This window comes from Diplotaxodon limnothrissa, linkage group LG3 (genome assembly GCF_057381915.1).
Source record: "Diplotaxodon limnothrissa isolate DT_005_m linkage group LG3, D_limnothrissa_male_GT1.1, whole genome shotgun sequence".
NCBI classification, from domain to species: domain Eukaryota; kingdom Metazoa; phylum Chordata; class Actinopteri; order Cichliformes; family Cichlidae; genus Diplotaxodon; species Diplotaxodon limnothrissa.
In genome coordinates, this window is record NC_140598.1 from 50575236 (window position 1) to 50594911 (window position 19676).

Sequence of the window (19676 nt, forward strand, 5' to 3'; positions counted from 1 at the left end):
GCTAGAGCCAGAGCAGGGGAGAGCTGGAACAAACCATTTTGGGAGGGGGGGTTATCTATACTTTTGTTGTTAAAATGTTACGTCTCAAACAAGTACAGTTCTGTATGCTTTTTATATTTTTAGTAGTGTGTCACACAAACAGCAAATATTGTCAAAAAAAAGTAAGAAATCTTTGGGGTGCTTTGATTAATTTTGGGGGTGCTGAAGCACCCCCAAAAATGGGCTAAAATCACCCCTGGTCTGCGCACATCCATGACTCTGCTGTTCCACCACATCCTAAAGTTGATGTGTTGGACTGACATCTGGTGAATGTGGAGGTCATTTGAGTACACTGAACTAATTTTAATGTAAAAAGAAAACATTTTGAGAGGATTTGAGCTAACATAGTGAGTTATCCTGCTGGAAGCAGTCATCAGGAATGGTCCACTGTACACCACCAGCAGCTTTAACTGTGGCTATACGGTAGGATGGATCCATGCTTTCATGTTGTTTATACCAAACTCTGACCCTGCCGTCTGAATGTTTGTTGGTGCCTTTCTGGTTATCCTCAAATTCTGGAATGCCAAACTGACTTTACATCCTGGGCCACATACAGCAAACTTTAATTTTAAGTGGGCCAGACCAGTGAAGCTCCCCCTTCTGTCAGCACTTTACACACAACTGTTATCTATTAATTAACTATTTTTGGCTCAGTATGAATGGCCACAGGGAAGGTTTTTATCAGGAGAAAAAACTTCTTAAAAGCTTCTTAATGTCTATGCTTTTCTACTAATTTTCCAAAGCATCTAATTGGCTGGATTGGCATCTTTACCGGGTCAAGTGTGGCCCCCGAGCATTGTGTTTGACTCTCCTGCTCTAACTTCTGCTGTATCTAATATCCTTCAACAGAATGAACCCAAGCATCTGACAGTAAAGTTCAGGAGTGAAAATGCCGACACACATCAGACGGACATCAGGATGAATCACTCCCTCGTGTCGAGGTTCAGAAAGAAACTAAAAAGCCTTCCTGTTGCAGGTAAGTAGTATAAAATGCAGCAGCTTAAAGCATGTGGCTCTGATTAAATGATGTGTGACTTATATTCCTTACCCTCATTGACTTACTTTTTAGATTACTATGGCCTCAAGAGTCCAGGTCTTACATGTTACCTGAACAGCGTGCTTCAGGTGCTTTTCATGACAGAAAACTTTCGTGACGCTTTGAAAAGGTTTGAAAAAAAACTTTATTTGGGATGTTTTTAAATGTGGCTTTGTTGTCTTGAGGAGATGAACACAGCTGTCATAAGTTAGCATAAAGCCTGGATGAATGGGAAAGAAAAAAAAAGAAGAAATGTAGGAAAATCAGAATAAATCAGAAACGTAGAGTATCACAGAAAATGTTTGTTTTCTTTTACTCTTTGACTCAGTTTTAAGAAACAAGATGAAGTTTTTCTTTTATTTAACAGAAGTGTCAGATTGATGTGAAAGTGTATTTCTTCCAGGAGTTAATACGTGTTAAAATCTGGAACTAAGTGGAAATATAAAGATTTTTAATCACATTACCTTTGTTTCCTGGTTACATATTAAGCAGTCCAGATCATCGGAGGGGCAGGAAAGAATCACCAATCGTTGACTCAGAGCTGAGAAGGCTGTTTGATGATTTACAGAAACAGTTGGCCGAAACACGTAACATCACAGAGAAGCTGGGCATCACAGATGGTGAGATGGTTTATTTGACATGTCTCATTATTCTGTGTGTGCATTTGAAATGCTGTAACAAATATATTATCACTGGTGCTCTGGTAATAATTTTGCGTCCTCTTCTATCTCCCTGATCTTCAGTATTTGAACAACGTGATGCTGCTGAGTATTTTGAGAAGATTTTGTGTATGACGAGCCAAGACGCTTCCAAGGTGCGACCAATATACAGCTCTGTTTACTTTAAGGGCACAGTGTTCATTAATCAGTGCTGAAATTTGAAAATATCTAGGTACACGTGTACAACGTACAGCACAGCAGGCACCAGCTGTAGCTGTCTGCTAATCGGTGTCAAAAGCGTCCTTTGGAAAATAAAGAATCAGATTTTTTTATGTACCATAAACACGTGTCTGGGTAGTTGAGTAAAAATCAATATATACATATAGATATATACACAGATACATATATCTATATGTATATATATGTGTGTGTGTGTGTATATATATATATACACACATATATACACTGAACAAAAATATAAACGCAACACTTTTGTTTTTGCTCCCATTCCCCATGGGATGGACGTAGAGACCTAAAATTCATTCCAGATACACAATATAACCATCCCTCCCAAACAGTGGTCACAAATCAGTCCAAATGTGTGGTAGTGGGCACATCTGCTATATTGAGATAATCCATCCCACCTCACAGGTGTGCCACATCAGGATGCTGATCTGACATCATGAGTAGTGCACAGGTGTACCTCAGACTGCCCACAACAAAAGGCCACCCTGGAATGTGCAGTTTTGTCTCACAGCAAAATGCCACAGATGCCACAAGCAATGAGGGAGCGTGCAACTGGCATGCTGACAGCAGGAATGTCAACCAGATCTGTCGCCCGTGCATTGAATGTTCATTTCTCAACCATAAGCCGTCTTCACAGGCGTTTCAGAGAATATGGCAGCACATCCAACCGGCCTCACAACCGCAGACCTCGTGTAACCACACCAGCCCAGGACCTCCACATCCAGCAGGTTCACCTCCAAGATCGTCTGAGACCAGCCACCCAGACAGCTGCTGGAACAATTGGTTTGCACAACCAAACAATTTCTGCAAAAACTGTCAGAAACCGTCTCAGGGACGCTCAACTGCATGCCCGTCGTCCTCATCGGGGTCTTGACCTGACTCCAGCTCGTCGCCGTAACAGACTTGTGTGGGCAAATGCTCACATTCGATGGCGTCTGGCACGTTGGAGAGGTGTGCGCTTCACGGATGAATCATGGTTCACATTGTTCAGGGCAGAAGGCAGCTGAGAATGTCCCAGTTCTTGCATGGCCAGCATACTCACCGGACATGTCACCCATTGAGCATGTTCGGGATGTGCTTGACCGGCGTATACGACAGCGTGTACCAGTTCCCACGAATATCCAACAACCTCGCACAGCCATTGAAGTGGAGTGGACCAACATTCCACAGGCCACAATTGACAATCTGATAGACTCCATGCGACGATGTGTTGCACTGCATGAGGCAAATGGTGGTCACACCAGATACTGACCGGTTCTGGGTCCCCAGACCCCCAATAGCGCAAAAAACTGCACATTCCAGGGTGGCCTTTTGTTGTGGGCAGTCTGAGGTACACCTGTGCACTACTCATGATGTCAGATCAGCATCCTGATGTGGCACACCTGTGAGGTGGGATGGATTATCTCAATATGGCAGATGTGCCCACTACCACACATTTGGACTGATTTGTGACCACTGTTTGGGAGGGATGGTTATATTGTGTATCTGGAATGAATTTTAGGTCTCTACGTCCATCCCATGGGGAATGGGAGCAGTAACAAAGGTGTTGCGTTTATATTTTTGTTGAGTGTACATACATATATACACATATATATATATATATATATGCCAAACTCACTTTACATCCATATACTTTTTCAAATATGTGCATTAGCTGAGTTAGAGTGTAAAGATTAAAATACTTAGATTTACCCGAGACAATATAAGAGAGGGAAACATAGTCAAAGTATTTTGAATTCTGCATGCAGAATTATGAAGCAGTGCAGATGGTGGTAGAAGTTTAACTTCCAAGGAGAAAAAGTTTAAAAAGGAATCTTTTTAAAAATGTAAATGTTGGTGATTCTATACAGACTGTTTGTTATGTTCTAGTGAGTGTTGACAGGTTAAAAGTTCTTTTATACAATGCTTAATAAATGAATTAGAGCGCCACCGTGTGATAATGACTTTAACCGCATTCACGATGTCTTTAATCAAAATGATAGTTTTAATTCTAATATATAATCCATGAACTTTCACATTTCCCATTTTACAAAAAAAGCAGAAAAAATAGCAGAAATTACTTTTTTGATTAATAAGCCAAATGAGTTATTCATTTGCATTCCTGAACAGAAAATAGGAGTAGATGTAGCAATAAGCCTGCCAAATTATTGTACTTTAATCTAACAAAATGCTTTTGTCAGTGCAGTATAGCTCTAACAGTGTCTCTGATTACACGGGTGCACAGCAACAATTGCACTTTTTCGTGTCCAGATCTTTAAAGGAGAGCTGAATCACAGGACAACATGCTGTAAGTGCGACATGAAGAACGATTCCAGGAGCTTCTTTTGGATTCTGCCACTAATGGTGGAAGATTCAAGATATAAAACCTACAATGTGGTACTGAATTTTCCCCCATCAAAAAGAAGGGTATATATTTTCAAAATGTTAAGAAAGCAATCTGTTTTACATAAAATCTTCATGGTGTGCAGGAGCAAGGTCTCGAAGCTTTCTTTGAGTTACAACAAGTATCTGGTGATGACCAGATATACTGCAGCCGCTGTGATGAAAAGCAAAATGCAGACATTGTGAGTGATGAATCTGATCTCTTAAAGATTTTATCACAAAAGATGAATGCCTCTGGTTCATGTAGTTGTTTTTATGTTGTGTCCTAGAAATGGGAGATAACTCAACATCCAGATGTTCTGACCCTCCTACTAAAGAGATTTACCTTTGACTACAAGCTGAGGCGCTACGTCAAGCTTCACTGCAAAGCTGATGTGCCTCAAACTTTACACATGGAGGTATTTAAGAGAGAACAGCAACAAGTTTTAACTTTTATCTTTTAAATTTAATGACTTTGTTTTATTTCCTTCTCTCCAGAAATATACTTATGAGCTCTACGCCGTGGTTAACCACTTTGGCAGTCTAACAGGAGGACACTACACCGCAGAAATCAAATCATATGAAAATGGGCAGTGGTACTGCTTCGATGATGGACGTGTCGAAAGTGTAAGGGAGCATAATTTGACAAGTCCTCAGACAGTTAAGTTTAACAACATGACATTAAGTCATTAATTTATTATTATTTTTCATTTTTCAGGTCAAACTATTTTTTGCTAAAGAAAACCCACTGAGGTAAACACTGATTTTGTTTAATGCCACATGAGGAATATTTCCTGAGCTAGAACCATGTAATGTCTGACATGATGCAGCTGGAGTTCACATTATTCAGCTGGTTGACTTTTGATGACGTTTGATGGCGTCTTTCTCATAATTCCTCATAACAGGTCTTCTACAGCTTACATCCTCCTGTACAGGAAAGGTAAGTTTGCTTAAGATCACCTCTTATAATTTTTTAAAATTCATAATTACACTTTATTTGAAATGGTTAACCCACCGAGAAAAGAAAATCATTTCCTACTGTAATCTTTACCTTATGATATAAAGTGCATCGAGTCAACTGTTGTTGTGATTTGGAGACAAATAAATAACATTTAATTGAAGGTGACATTATTTCACTAGACTTAGATGTAGTGCAAAGAGTGTAAAAATGTAAAAGTTGTCTTACTAGCATACTTAAGAAGTGTTTCCCAAAAGCTTGTAGATAAAAATAATATTAAGAGTATCTGAAGAATTATTTTTGACCTGTAGGAGGAGCCAAAACTGCATGCTTTAAAGAAGTACTGGTTGTTTTTGTTTCAGTTTTAAGTTCTTTCACTGTTTTGAAGAACACTAATGTACAAATCAGAAAATTAATCAGTAACACAAACTGATTTAACTGTTTTTTGCACAATTGATTGGACTGTTTGCCTAAAATATTAATTTCCTAAAAGCCAAATGTCACTTAATACAGCTTTTTTTTTTTTTTTTACGGAGTACCAGTTGTTTTGCTACACACATATCAGACTGATGCAAAAATGATGACATTCATAATAAATGCCACAAGAGCAATAATCTCTTCTCCAAAGACAGATTAGTCATTGATCATTCTGTGTTTTACTAATCTTCCGTTTTTATGTTCAAAGTGAGCAAAGAAGCTCCAAAGACTGAAGGAAGTGACCACGACACTCAGTGTGCACATTCAGACGTCAAGGCTGAAGGAAGGAGTCGTGAGACACACAGAGGGGACACTGCTTTTCCTCATTATCAACCAGAGAGATATAATGACAAAGGGAAGGACATTTTAAAGGGCTACAATGGTGATTTGCCAAAAAGCTGTCGTGATGATGGAATTTTGGGAGAACTGATGAACTTTAATGGAGAACCGGATAAACAGCCAAACCAAAGAGCAGCACGGATAAACAAAACAACTGACATAGGAATAAGAATTAAAGCAGTTGTGCAGTGGCTTGATTCAAATACAAAGGCACACATGTATCCTCATATCAACAAAACAGAAAATTTGAAAACACGGAAAATTTACGAGACTCAGCAAAACAGTAATTCCCAAAAGACAAGACAAGACACTTTCTGGGAAGTTAGGGACGACACTGATACTGAGACTGGAACGAAAACAAGTAAACCAAGGAGTAGCCCAGGAAGAAATAGAGAGAAACCTGGAGAGACTAAAGCCGAAGAAAAGAAGGAAGAGGCACTAAAAGAAGCATCAACACGAGAAAACAGCAGGCCTGTTAGACGGGGAGGGAACGGTTCTGTCTCTGCTGCTGATAAAAGGATTTGTAGTTGTTACTGTTCTTCAGTCATGAACCCAACAAACTACTCCAAGAGTCACCGTACAATCAATGAAGCCTCTAATTATAAAAACTCAGTAAATCAGGGCAGAAATGTAAATACCTTAAACAGCAACATTATGAAAGAACAGCACGTTGTTACTACAGACAGCAAACTCAAGACCAAACACAAGCAACAACAAACTGCAAGCGTGACAGAGAAAAAAAATCTAATAAAAGAGCCTTGGAGGTGATGTTGTTAATTGTGATTGGTAAACTGTGATCAGGAATGCATTTGTTTACCTTGTTACATGTCAATGTCTTTCTTATTTACTATTTATCTGCACATAGGTAATCATAGTTTTCCCATTTTGGGCCTCTACACATGTTCTCTGTAAATCCAAATAAATCACTAACAAACTGTGTATGTATTTAAAACGTTCAGTAAATTCTTTAATGAAGCGGTCCCCAACGCCCGGGCCACAGACCGGTACCGGTCCGTGAGTAGTTTGGTACCAGGCCGCAAGAGTTGAGGCTCAGGGGTGAAATTTATGGTTTTCAGGGGGTTTATCGTTATTTTTTAATGTTTTATCATTAAGTCAGTTTCCTTGGGCCTTTTCCCGTGTGTTATGAATATTTCTTTTGGTACCAGTAATAGTTTTATTTTGTTGTATTTATCCGCTACACCTCAGAGGCCGGTCCATGAAAATATTGCCCGATGGGTCCGTGGTGCAAAAAAAAAAAGGGTTTGGGACCGTTGCTTTAATGACATTTTGTGCATTTGTGTTAGAAAAATTTACTTGCAGAAGATCTCAAACACACATCTTTGTAATGTCGCCCTGAGAGGTCAGATGCATCACAACAACTGAAGGAGTGACAGAAACTCAACCATATGATGGACTGTGCTGAGAGGTGCTGAAAAAGTGAAAGATTCACTTGTGTCCAAGATAACTTGTGCGCTAACAACATGATTCACATGTGCTTTTTGGCATTTTTTGACATGTTTTTTCCAGCTTCGTGTCCATTCTGTTTTTTCTACCTCTGCTGTGTTTGTGTGCTTTTTGCAGCATTTTCTATTAGCTGTCGTTTCCTTTGGGTTTAGTAAGTTTGACCTCTCAGGGCCACCATACTTTTCCCCACAGTCAGTCAATATGTTGAACATGGTACATGTTGTTTTATAATGGAACTGATAAATAATATTTGCAGTGATTTTTAATGAGATTCGTGTTAAAGAGGAACAGCAGGACACGCCCTGCTCTCATCATATACTGAGATATCAGTTTAGATTTCCAGTTAGGGAAACGTCTAATAAAGAATCACATTCACACACTTGGTAATTTAGGCTGTTACATGCTGAGTGCTGCACAGGAACTATAATGACGACCATAAACTCTAAGAATAAACTCAGTGATGAACCTTTTTATAGCAAACACTGTTAAATATTAAAAACTTTTTTTTTTAAAAATATTTTAATTTACACTTTTGAGGAAACATCAACATATATTTGACAGTTTTTTTTAAAGAGGTGCTGATTGTAAAAGATAAGACGTCTCATGAGTAGCGACAAAAACAATTATCTAAATGAAAGTGAAAGTTTCGTGAGCCCTCTGATGAACCCAAAGAAGAAACTAAAGTGTCATTATTAGTTTCATCAACGGGCACTGCGAGAGCAAAACCAGGGGCACAGAAACCAGCACATAATGGGAAAGATCTACCAGGTTGTAGTTCATGGACTACGGGGTGAGAAGATGATGATTGACCTGTGCAACACTGACCAGCAGTTTCAGAGCATGACAGTGAAACAGCTGAAGGAAAAAATAAGTCAAAGGCTTCCGGAGACCGCAGGTAAATGCACTGAGACATTAAGACTTCCATTACTTACATCATGTGACACCACGTAACCCGTGGCTGATGAAAGCGCTCATAGTAGCGTTTAAAATGTTGTTTTTCTTTTAGTAAACTGAAGAATCAAAAGTGAAAGTAGACTACATTATACACAACGACAAGCTTTTTTTTTTTAAACATTACTGTATTAGTATATTGCTCCAGCTCCGCTAGGTCTATTCAAGCAGCAGTTTTAGGTACTTTTCTTTAAAATATTGTAAAGGGAGTAAATGAGATGAAGTAGAAGGACAAAGCACATATGTCTTGATGCATGCTCAATCATACAGGTAAGTAAATCTCCAAAGGTTGATTCTGTTAATCTGAACGTAGTGTTTTCAGTGGGAGAAACGTTTTGTCACTCATCCAAGTGACTTCTTCAGTCTCAGCTGACTGCAGGTTTCCCAGTCTTATAAACAGTGCATTTGCATAATGACTGAAACTAGCACCACTGAAGGAACAATGGGCTGGAAGGTCAGTTCGAAGGAACTGATGATGAAGGAACTGACCTCCCAGCCCATTGTTCCACTGAAAACGCTACGTCCAGATGAACTGGATCAACCTTTGGAGATAAAGCAGATAATGTGGAAACTCAGTCTAGTAACAAGCAAGTCCAACTTTAAGTACATTACTTAATAGACCTGCAGAGTAGGTCTTTGCAGGACCTTTACACCTCCAGGACACTGGGGCGTGCAGCTCGGATCACTGCTGACCCTTCTCACCCTGGACACAGTCTGTTTGACTTGCTCCCCTCAGGCAGGAGGCTCTGGTCCAATCGGACCAGAACCTCTCGCCATAAGAACAGTTTCTTCCCCTCTGCTGTTGGACTCATGAACAATAAATAAGACTGTTCCCAACACAAACACATGACTCTCTACTATGTTCTCTGCATCTGCTCCATTTTTGCACTGATCATCACCTGCATTTATGTATATATCTATTTGCTTAGCACTTTTAATTTTTATGTTTATTTAAGTGTTTGTTTTATAGTATGTTTTGCACTAAGTACCGAAGCAATTTCATAATGTTGTAAACCTTCACAACATCTGGCAATAAAACCCTTTCTGATTCTGTTCTAAATGTGGGCTAGTAATCTAATACATCTCTGTGGATGTGCCTATTAAAATGCATGTATTAAAATAGTATTTACTCTGTGTGTGTGTGTGTGTGTGTGTGTGTGTGCGTGCGTGCGTGCGTGCGTGTGTGTGTGTGTGTGCAGGAGAGGAAGCTCTGCGGCTGATATTTACAGATAAGATGTTGGATGGATCTGAGACAAAGTTGTCTGAATATGGAATCCAGCACATGTCTGTGATCCACATGGTGATGAAGGTTCCTGGAGGACTGAAGCCTTGACTGAGATCATCTCCACCGATGACTTCAGCTGCCACTGCTTGCACTTCAGCCACTGTTTGCAAGTTGCTTTGTATATAGACTGTTTATAAAAAGTGACAATAATCTAATAATATGCTCAAGTTTGAAAAAGATCAGCTTTTATTGTTGTATAAAATAAAACTGCGCTCTTCAATGCATCCCTGTCTGTAAGTATATATGGAGGTCTTCAGGAAAGAAATAAGAGAAATTAACATTAAATGCATTAAATAAGTGTACGTTTTCTGCTTTCTGACAGATATTGTGGTGGAAAGACAATGCAGCTGATGAAACTTTCTTAAAGATTGTTATTAAACAGAGGAAATGCATGTGCTGCCTGCAAAGCAGAAATCATGAATGATCTCATCGGGAATCTTATCAAGTAAACACCCTCACAGCTGGAATCAATGTGGCTGTTTTGACAGAACGTTGCATGTTCAGTGGAATTTCCTGGTAATTATAATCTCATGAGCTCATCATTTTGGCAGTGTTTTTGGTTTCTAAGTCAACAAAGCCGGCTGAACGTCAACTCTAGTCTCTTCATTTAACACAGAATGAGTGTCTCAGCTTCCACAGCACTCACTGACAAACACACATGCAACAACAGATGAGTGCTGATGAGGATAAAACATATTCTGTAGGAATATTAGTGTTGAAGCAGGCTATGAGAGCAAAGATACCTTAAAATGTAAAAAGTATTGTCCCCCAGTATATATCACTATATATACTATACACTATATATCACTATATACATTTCAGCATACAGCAGCAGTGTTTCCCAGAAATGGACATAAAAGAAAATTGCATAAAAGTATTTGTTTTTACTGGTGTACTGTGTAGTAACCCGAACAACAAGTAGATAACGTCATTGCTTTACCTGCTCTACATCTCTAATAACTAACACCCTGTGCCAACAGTGATTGCTTCACTTTCTGAATTAAAAATAGATGACTGACGTATTCCAAAGGAATGCATTGTTTGCTTCAGAGTTCAGTTATCCCGCCTTCCTTTGAGAACCGGGACACATGTAACATATTAACAGGTTTCTTATTTCTGATTAAATAACTACGGGTTCATATTTTTTAAATATCACATTTAAGGGTGCAGTGCCCACTACCTTTTGGAGAGGATAACGTTGTTCGGTCATGTGACGCTTATTTTAATAGAAATAGTTGTTTTTTCCGGTGTACCCTGAATACAGCACGAACAGGTCAAACAGAAACTGTTTCCACAGTTTCGACTTAACTGGACGTGAAAACAGCTTAATCCTCTTGTCCGTGAAGAATCTCAGGGAGTGTCTCGAAGTTGCAATCGTAATGCATGCTCACATGCATTAGTGCATTTGTAGAAAAGGTATTTACGGAACCGTTGCGACTGTTTTGCTATTAACCAGCCGTGTCTTTGTGGCCGCTGGCGGCGTAAAACGGGACTGAGGTTCTAAAGGGACTGAAAATGAATTACACGGGTCGACAGTTTTTCTTTAATCTTGCAGGTAGGTGCAGTGCGTTTAGTGTCCTCAACCTCTTTTGCAGCAAACTGGGTCTTAAAAATGTAATACTAAGCAGTCTATTCACTGGAATGTGGACTGATCAACAGAGATTTTGACGCTTTTCTCGTAAAATTCAATCTACAAAACAGTAAATTGTGCAAAACATGAACGGGTGCAACTACTCGCTGTCTGTGCTGTTTTATAATCCATGCTTATGGTATGAAAGCAGTTCTGCTACTTGCATGCTTTCATAACAATCTCTCCCCAGCAGCGGATGTAAAGTACCATGGCTTGGCAAAAGAAGGAGCAACATGCTATCTGAACAGTGTGCTGCAGGTGCTGTTTATGACCAAAGACTTCAGACAAGCTGTGATGAGGTTTGTTGTTGTCTGTTGCCGTGCACCATAATGTATTCATGTCAGCTAGATTAGCAGTTTAAAACTGAGTTTTGTATCACTCATGACCAGCAGTGTCTTTGTTTAGGCACACCAATGAAAATTCTCAGTTTATTGACCAACATCTTAAAGCACTGTTTGAAGACTTACAGAATCATACTGCAAAGACGGATGCATTAATAAAGAAGCTGGGCATTGACGATGGTACAGTATGTTAACACACAGGACAACAAAACATTTGAATTCTGTAAATCACCTGTGCATTTGAAGTGTTGCATTCATAACCCATAATTAAAGTTCATAGTTAAAGAAACATTTTTATAATTGACTTGTTTTGTTGAACATCTCTGCACTCAGTGTATGAACAGCATGATGCTGCAGAGTACTTTGAGAAGATTTTAACACTGACCAGTCCTCAGGCCTCACAGGTACAGTCTTCATCAAAGGGTAACTATAAGCAGGATGGAAAAAAATAATAGATGTTAACAGGTTTGTGTTCATTTGTTTTTCAGATCTTCCATGGCATGTTGGCAAAGAAGACCACCTGTTGTAAATGCCTGACAGAGACTGACATAGATATACCGTTCTGGCATCTTCCTCTTGCACTGGTGGATTCCTGCACTGACACAAAAGGAAGTGAAGGATACAGAGTGGTAAGGATCTGACAAGCCTCAAACCTCTGAGCATGTTTCTGTTTTCAATATATACCGTAGGGGAAATTTCAAACCCTGCTGAATTTGAAAATTTTCTGAAAAAGAAATGAACAGTCTCTAATTTTTGTGATAGTGTCATGGAGAGACAACATGTTAACCAAAAATTCATAAAAACACGTGACATAAAAGTTTTAGGGTCTTGTAGCTGGTCACCAGGCTTGCACATGTCTCAGGAGGATTTTTGGCCCACTCTTCTTTACAGGAACTCTCATAATCCTGTTTTTTTTTGTTTGTTTGTTTGTTTGTTTGTTTTTTGGCTGCCACTTAGCACTTTGAGGCTTCAGCTCCCTACACAGATTTTAAGGACTGAGGTCTGGCTAGGCCACTCCATGACTTTAATGTTCTTTTTCATTAGCTCCATACTGGAAGACCATCCAGGATCCATCTTCAGTGTTCTGGCTGAGGGACGAAGGTACAATACGGTGGAGTCATCCTGTACTCTTAGCAGAATAACAGCCCAAAGCATAATGTTTCCACATTCGTGCTGGACTGTAGAGATGGTGTTCTTTGGGCCATACTCAGCATTCCTCTTCCTCCAAACATGGCAGGTCAAGTTGATGCCGTAGAGCTCGATTTTGGTTTTGATTTGACAACAGCGCTTTATCCTAAACCTTCTCTAAATTATTTAGAGGTCACTGACAAACTAAAGATGGGCCTGTACTCGCTCCTTCTTGATCAGAGGGAGCTTTTGGGTGCTGCAAGACTTTAGTCCATTATGGTCACAACTACCTTGATATCATTAACAAGCTCCTCCTGTGTACTTTTGGGCACATGATCATCTTCACCATATGAGGCACACCAACAGTTGTCACCTTCTCACCAAGCTTCTTGCTGATGGTGTGGTAGCACATTCCAACCTTATGCAGATCTACAGTCTTGTCCCTTTGACAGAGCTTTGGTCTCACCCATGGTGGTGGAGATGTTGGAATGAAACAAACAGATTCTGTGAAAAGGTGAGCTTTATACTGAGACCAGGAGTATCTGCAATTCACTGATTGGCTGTGTACCCGTGTGGCACACAGATTACAAACTGTGGGAGCCAGAATTTTGGCTGGTTTGCAGACTACATTATTATTTCGCTCTATACAGTGCAAATAAAAGTTGTTTTCTGGATTTTTGGTTTATATTCTGTCTCTCTCCATTTGAGACTGTTCATTTCTTTGAAAGTGAGCAATTCAGCAGGGCACCCAGTAATTATTCCCTCCACTGTACGCTTTCAATTGGTTTAACTTTTGCGCCTGAGCGTGTCGGTGGCTTTTCACCAGTTTTTATTCCCTTTACTTCACAGCAGTGGCTTATTCATAGTCATAATTACAGTGCAGATTAGTTGGCCATACTTTAGAAAAACTAAGACAAACTAACGAAGAAAAATATTTTTCTAGAAAACAAAAGACAAAGAAATATCTCCCACTTAAAGATGAATATCCAAAACTAAAGTTCTAAATAAAATAAGATACATATATTTAGAAAGTATACCTATTCTTTAACTATTTAAAATCAAGACAGTATAAACATGAACAGTTTTGAATCATCACATTCAAACCTGTTTCTTGCCACACTTGGTACATCCCCACCAAAAATTAACCATAATGTGATCAAAGGGCCTGGACTACTTTCACGGTTCCTTGATCTAAACCAGGGGTTCTCCAACTTTGAAGAAATGTTTTCACACACTGTCTAATAAAAACAATGACAGAAAAGCCTAACTGCAACTTTATTTAGATAATAAACTCTAATAAATTCACAATGAATCCTTCAGTAACTTGTTTTAAACAAATAACTTTCATTTCAAACAACTATTTGTAACTTTTGTCACTAAACCGCTTCACTAGTCTGCACCACCTCTTCAAACAAGCAACAAGTTAAACAGAATGTGAAAATTGACAAACAAAAATAAAGTTCAGTCTTAGTCTTATAAAGAAAAAGAAATCCAGAAACTTGTGAACACAGATGAAAAATATAGAATTTATTGAGAGTTTATACTATTAGCTCTTATTGGCTGTAGTGAGCCTGTTTTTGACTGCAGAGCTTTGGCGGGGTGTGGTCTGCGGCGTGGTTGCGGGGAAGGCGGACACACCTGAGCGGCATCCCCAATCATGCCTCGCCGGCTTGAAACAGAATGAACTGGGTCCTGTTGTTGTTGTTGATGTGTGTAGGCTGTAGCCAAAAAGCTGCAGCTGCGTGTGTAAGTCGACAGCCGCAGATGTTAAACATGAGGTCCGCAAAACTTATCTGCCAGGTAACTTGTACCTGTCAGAACTCTGCCACACTTTGAGAACCGCTGATCTAAACTACGAGGCCAAGCACAGTCAGATGCAAACTAATGTGTCATAAATCTTTAAACCAGCATTTTCAATCAGGCTCTCTTTAGGATTGCTGCTATTTTACATTCAGTTGTTCATCACAGTGAGTTTGTCTGAGTTACAGTAGCACTAGTCTCTGTGTCTGTTGACCCTAGAACTGAAGAAGCTTCTCTGATGAGAGGTGAAACATCTTCAAGCAACTTAAAGAAGTCCAGACGCTTTTCTTTCCAAGCTCCTTAGACCATGTCATAAATCTAAGAACACACCTCCCGCCCTAAATCCACATGCAGGGGAAGGTGGGGGTGGGGAGAGTAGTAGCACAACTCAGAACAGTGTAGGCCACAATGATAACAGGGGTGCTAAAGTCCAACCCTGTCTCTTTCTAAGTAACACAAAGGAACTGGAATGGTTTGAGTTATCAGCTACAGATTTTTTATAAATGAGCTGCAGCTGATGCAGAAGTCTGCAGTCTGAATGCCTACTGACACCAGTAATTGTGTGCTGGTTGTGTAGTTTGTTAGTGTGTGAGGGTTTATTGCTTTCTCTCAGATCTCCTTCAAAAGGAAGTTAGACTCAAGGGTTAATTAATTGTCTCGTGTTAGACACATTCCTTCTTGAGAAAACATTTCTGAATACCGTACATCCGTGAAACTAGTCAGCGGGTTTATGTCAGAGGGAATTAAGGAATAAAATGAAATGTGTGCATTTTCCAGGTGGATGGCATTGATGAGTTTTTCAGAATGACAGAATTAAGTGGAGAAAATCAGATGTACTGTGACCAGTGTGATGACAAAGTTGATGCTACTACTGTAAGTAAAGAGAAAACTTGTTTCTGATTTATGCACATTAGCTGATTTTGTTATTGTAGAATTATTACTTCATAATGTTATAATGAAAAAAACATGATGACATATTCTGATGTTATTCATTCAGAAAGATGTAATGAAGCATCATCCAGATGTTTTGCCTCTACTTCTGAAGCGCTTTGAGTTCAGCTATCATGACATGTCATACGTCAAAATCAGCTGTGCTGTGGAGGTTCCCTACACCCTGCAGATACCAGACGTATGTATAACAGTTTATTTTAATATTTAAACAATATCCTTTTCATTTTCTTTGCTCATTTTCATGGCTGTCATTTCTTTCTTTGGTGATCAGAGTCAGACATATGAACTGTATGCAGTTGTGGATCATGTTGGTGATCTGAGAAGTGGACTTTACAGTGCAAGAATCAAGATCGAGGAGGAACACGGAGACAGATGGTATAATTTCGATGATGCTGGAGTCACAGAGGTAAGACTGTTAGTCCTTTCTTCACTATTGCTGAAACATTATACAAAACAGCCATGTTGCGCAGTTATGCATTACAGAGGAGGAGAAAGAGATCGATCATATGTTTCTTTGCTTTTTCCATCACAGCTTGATTATGAACCGTTCCAAGTAGACAACACTGAGAAGTAAGATTTTGTCTTTTTCTTATATCCACATAGTGTTTTTTTGCAAATATTTCTTTATTTTGCACAAGTGCATACTGTAGATATATTAGATCTCATGTATGCAGGTGAATGCACTGGCATTGAATTTAATGCACTATACCACATTACTATGTCATACCATTCTGCTGATGCAAACAAAGGAATGGTTTAGATCAGCCATTCCCAAAGTCAAGAGTGCTGAGGCCTACTTAAAAAAAACAGAACATCCCTCGGGGCCCACTCACTCTTAAATCTTCAGTCTAATCAAAATACAAAAAAAAAAAAAAGTATTTTCTAAAAATTGTATTAAATAACATAAACAACACAGGCTGTACCGAGTTATATGCCAGTTGTTAAGGTCAATGTGTCATCCAGAGACACAAACTTCAAATCAAGAGCAGAAAATTTAGGTTAGAATAATAATATAATAAAGCAACCATACTCCCGGTTTAAATTCAGTTTTTTTAATATAAATATATTTATATAAATATGTATCAGTACATGAGTATTTCAAACTGAATTTCTGTTATCGCTGAGGCCCACCTGCAGTACCTTGGCAACCCACCAGGAGGCCTCAGTCCTTACTGGTTTAGATCAAAGCAAGTTCATGGTTTAGAATTACCCACTCAAAGTCCAGACCTAAATATTATTGAGAATCTATGGCAAGACTTAAGCATTGCTGTTCACAGTTGCTCCCCATTTAATCTGACTGAACTGGAGCTAATTTTCAAAGGGCGAATATCGCAGTCTGTAGCTATACAAAGCTTTAACATACTTTTCAAACCACTGTATTGAATACATGAGCTACACATTTTGATTTAGTTGAAAAATAAATCAGTTTCTTTTCTTCTTTAGATCTGAGAGTGCTTATCTACTTTTTTACAGAAAGAAGAAAAGTAAGGACAAATCTTTTTATAATGCTTTCCATTAATGTTTTGTTGGTGTGCATTAAATGCTTTTATAACAAATTTCAAATTCATCCCACAGATGCTGTTGGTGAAGAGATCAAGGAGATGGAACAGCTGTCCCTGACAACACGCCATAGAAATCACACAGACTGTGAGGGTGGTGAAGTATCAGACGACTCTAGAAAGGATACAGGAGAACATGGGGGAGGTAGACCAAATGTTGGAAAAGATTACAGCTCTAAATTTGTAAGTGTTGAAGCTGATAAAGTAACGACAGGAGAAGGAAAGCTGTTAACAAGATATGACCTCTTAAATGGATCTCAGGACGAGCAAACAGGCAGTGACAGAATACAAATCATACCTAAAGATAATCAGATGAATGAGCAGAGGAGCATTAGCAGGTTTCTTAATGAACCAATAAAAGAAGATGTGATGGGTGAAGCCAGTAATCATGATGTTACACATTCAGCACATAAAGATGTTAGTGTGCAAACTCAGAGGAGGAGTGTGAGGGATGACAGGGAAGAAACGGAAGAAGCTGATAAATATATTCAAATGAGTGAAATCACCATTGAAAATCCTGACAACAGTGAAGCTGTGAAGCATGTTAGCATGAGATTAGATGGTAGAGGGCAGAAAACAGCTGAGAAGATTATCAGTGTTACTCATACATCACAAAGTGTTGGTGGTGTGCAGATACAGAGCAAAGAACAGAAAAATGAACGTGACACCAAACTGAATCAGAGTGAGGGGAATAAGATAACAAAGGAAAGACTAACAGAGGAGCAGGACGGAGGTAGTGAGGAAAATATTGAAATTATAAGACTGGAGTGTTTTCAACCAAAAGCAAGAATTGGAGCTCAGCGACTTACAGAAGGAGGACATGTTTCAAAGAATTCAAGTCCTATTGTTAGAGTAATTGACGAAGAGCATACAGAAATTGATAGTGCTTGTAAAGACGACAGTCAGACAAAGATCATCATAAAGAAAACTACGGATGAAACCACACAGCACATGACGAAATGGTTAGAAAAACAAAGAAATATTAGAAGAAGTTTAAATCTTGAAATAGATAAAGAGGTCACTTTGGGCAAAATGTAAACTCTTTAAATGTCAACAAAATACACATTTTCATTCATGAATATGATTGATACCAAAATTGCATTGAAGATCGCAGAGAAAGTGTTATAATACTGCTCATTTTTTCCACTGTTCTTTTTGAAAAATATGGCTTGAGTGTTGTATTTGTCTCTTTTTCATTCATTTTAACAGCTACAAAATGCTTAAGTTTAGTTAGAATTAAGTTAGAATTGACTAAAGGCTTTATTTGCCGTAACGTTTTTAAACGTTCAAAGAAACTTGGGATATACCTTAACACAGAATTATATTTCTGTTATCACTGAGTGTTTTTGTCTTTTGTTCTTAATGGTTTCATTTTTATGCAGTCTTTTAGTGTATTACCGATTTCATTTTATTTTCACATTTCTTTGTGTAAAAAAAAACAACATACCAATGAATGTAAAGTGTCAATGATTTCAGACAAGAAATTTCACAAGGAAATATTTAAATGTAAACTTTTGTGTGTTTATATGTTTAATGCCTGATTTTAATTGCAGTATTACTTAATTACTTTTCAATCTGCTGTGCATTTCCTTTTAAAGCATTGCGACATATTGTGTTCTTCAGCAGAGCCCTCTGAGCTCATCTGTTGCCATTTCTTTGTCATTTATATATTGATTTTCTTAACTTTGGCTCTGAATTAATAAATACAAAAATACTCATTTTACAGTATGTTTTGATTACAATCATGGCTAAAATGTTGTCCATATATTGTATATGACTTTACCTCTGGACCCAATAAGAAATTCACCTAGCTTAGATCAGATTTAAACTTAAAATTTACAAATTAACAAAAATAATTTTGGTGACGATGGCTGAGCTGAAGAAAAATTATTCTGGATAAACTTAACATGGTTAAATGAACGTGAATTCAATGCACATTACTTAAAACAATTTTACTTCCTAATTGAAATATAATAAATGGGACAACAGAGAGGAGAGTGTGTTTCATTACTTTAATTTGACTCCCATAGTTTTTCAGCACAAACATGAGTCAGTCAGCTAGCAAACATAGAACAACAAGGAGAATGGGCACATGTGGGGTGAAATCATAGTGGCAAAAATATTTGGAAAGGAAACCGTTATTTTTATTGTTACTGTCACTCTGTTAGTATTCTGGTATTCATTGGCAAAGGCCATTTCTACTCCACAATGCCGAGTAGTGTGCACAGGACCACTAAAGGACATCAGGGCCTAAGGCCACTCACAAGAAGTCTGTTTCTAATTGTTTGGTCAGAGACAAGGTAGTAGTCAACTTGTTCCTCTTTTAACAAAGGAACAGATGCCGGTCCTGCAGATGGGTGGAAGGCCTTCTACAACCCTCTCCAGCTCTCTTAGAGTAACCGCTTGTCTCCTGGAGTCTGCTCCATGCTCTTAAGACTGCTGGGAGACACAG

At 38.7% G+C, this 19676-nt stretch overlaps 1 protein-coding gene across 1 annotated transcript; it reads left to right on the top strand.

The window, feature by feature from the left end:
- Positions 1–957: 957 nt before the first annotated feature.
- LOC146636460 (uncharacterized) lies at positions 958–19658 on the top strand. The gene is made up of 21 exons (XM_085350338.1): positions 958–1015; positions 1109–1205; positions 1583–1695; positions 1819–1889; positions 4231–4356; positions 4449–4544; positions 4632–4760; positions 4840–4968; positions 11322–11370; positions 11597–11744; positions 11851–11966; positions 12120–12190; positions 12275–12415; positions 15492–15587; positions 15712–15843; positions 15937–16071; positions 16198–16235; positions 17109–17149; positions 17241–17843; positions 18425–18453; positions 19518–19658. The coding sequence occupies exons 1-21, from the start codon at positions 958–960 to the stop codon at positions 19656–19658; spliced, it is 2559 nt and encodes an 852-aa protein (XP_085206464.1).
- The last annotated feature ends 18 nt before the right edge of the window (positions 19659–19676 follow it).

Coding starts and splice junctions, on each gene's coding strand:
- LOC146636460 (XM_085350338.1), top strand. CDS start 958: ATGAATCACTCCCTCGTGTCGAGGTTCAGAAAGAAACTAAAAAGCCTT. Junction 1,206..1,582: donor TTTCGTGACGCTTTGAAAAG/GTTTGAAAAAAA, acceptor AGATCATCGGAG/GGGCAGGAAAGAATCACCAA. Junction 18,454..19,517: donor CTACAAAATGCTTAAGTTTA/GTTAGAATTAAG, acceptor TTGTTTGGTCAG/AGACAAGGTAGTAGTCAACT.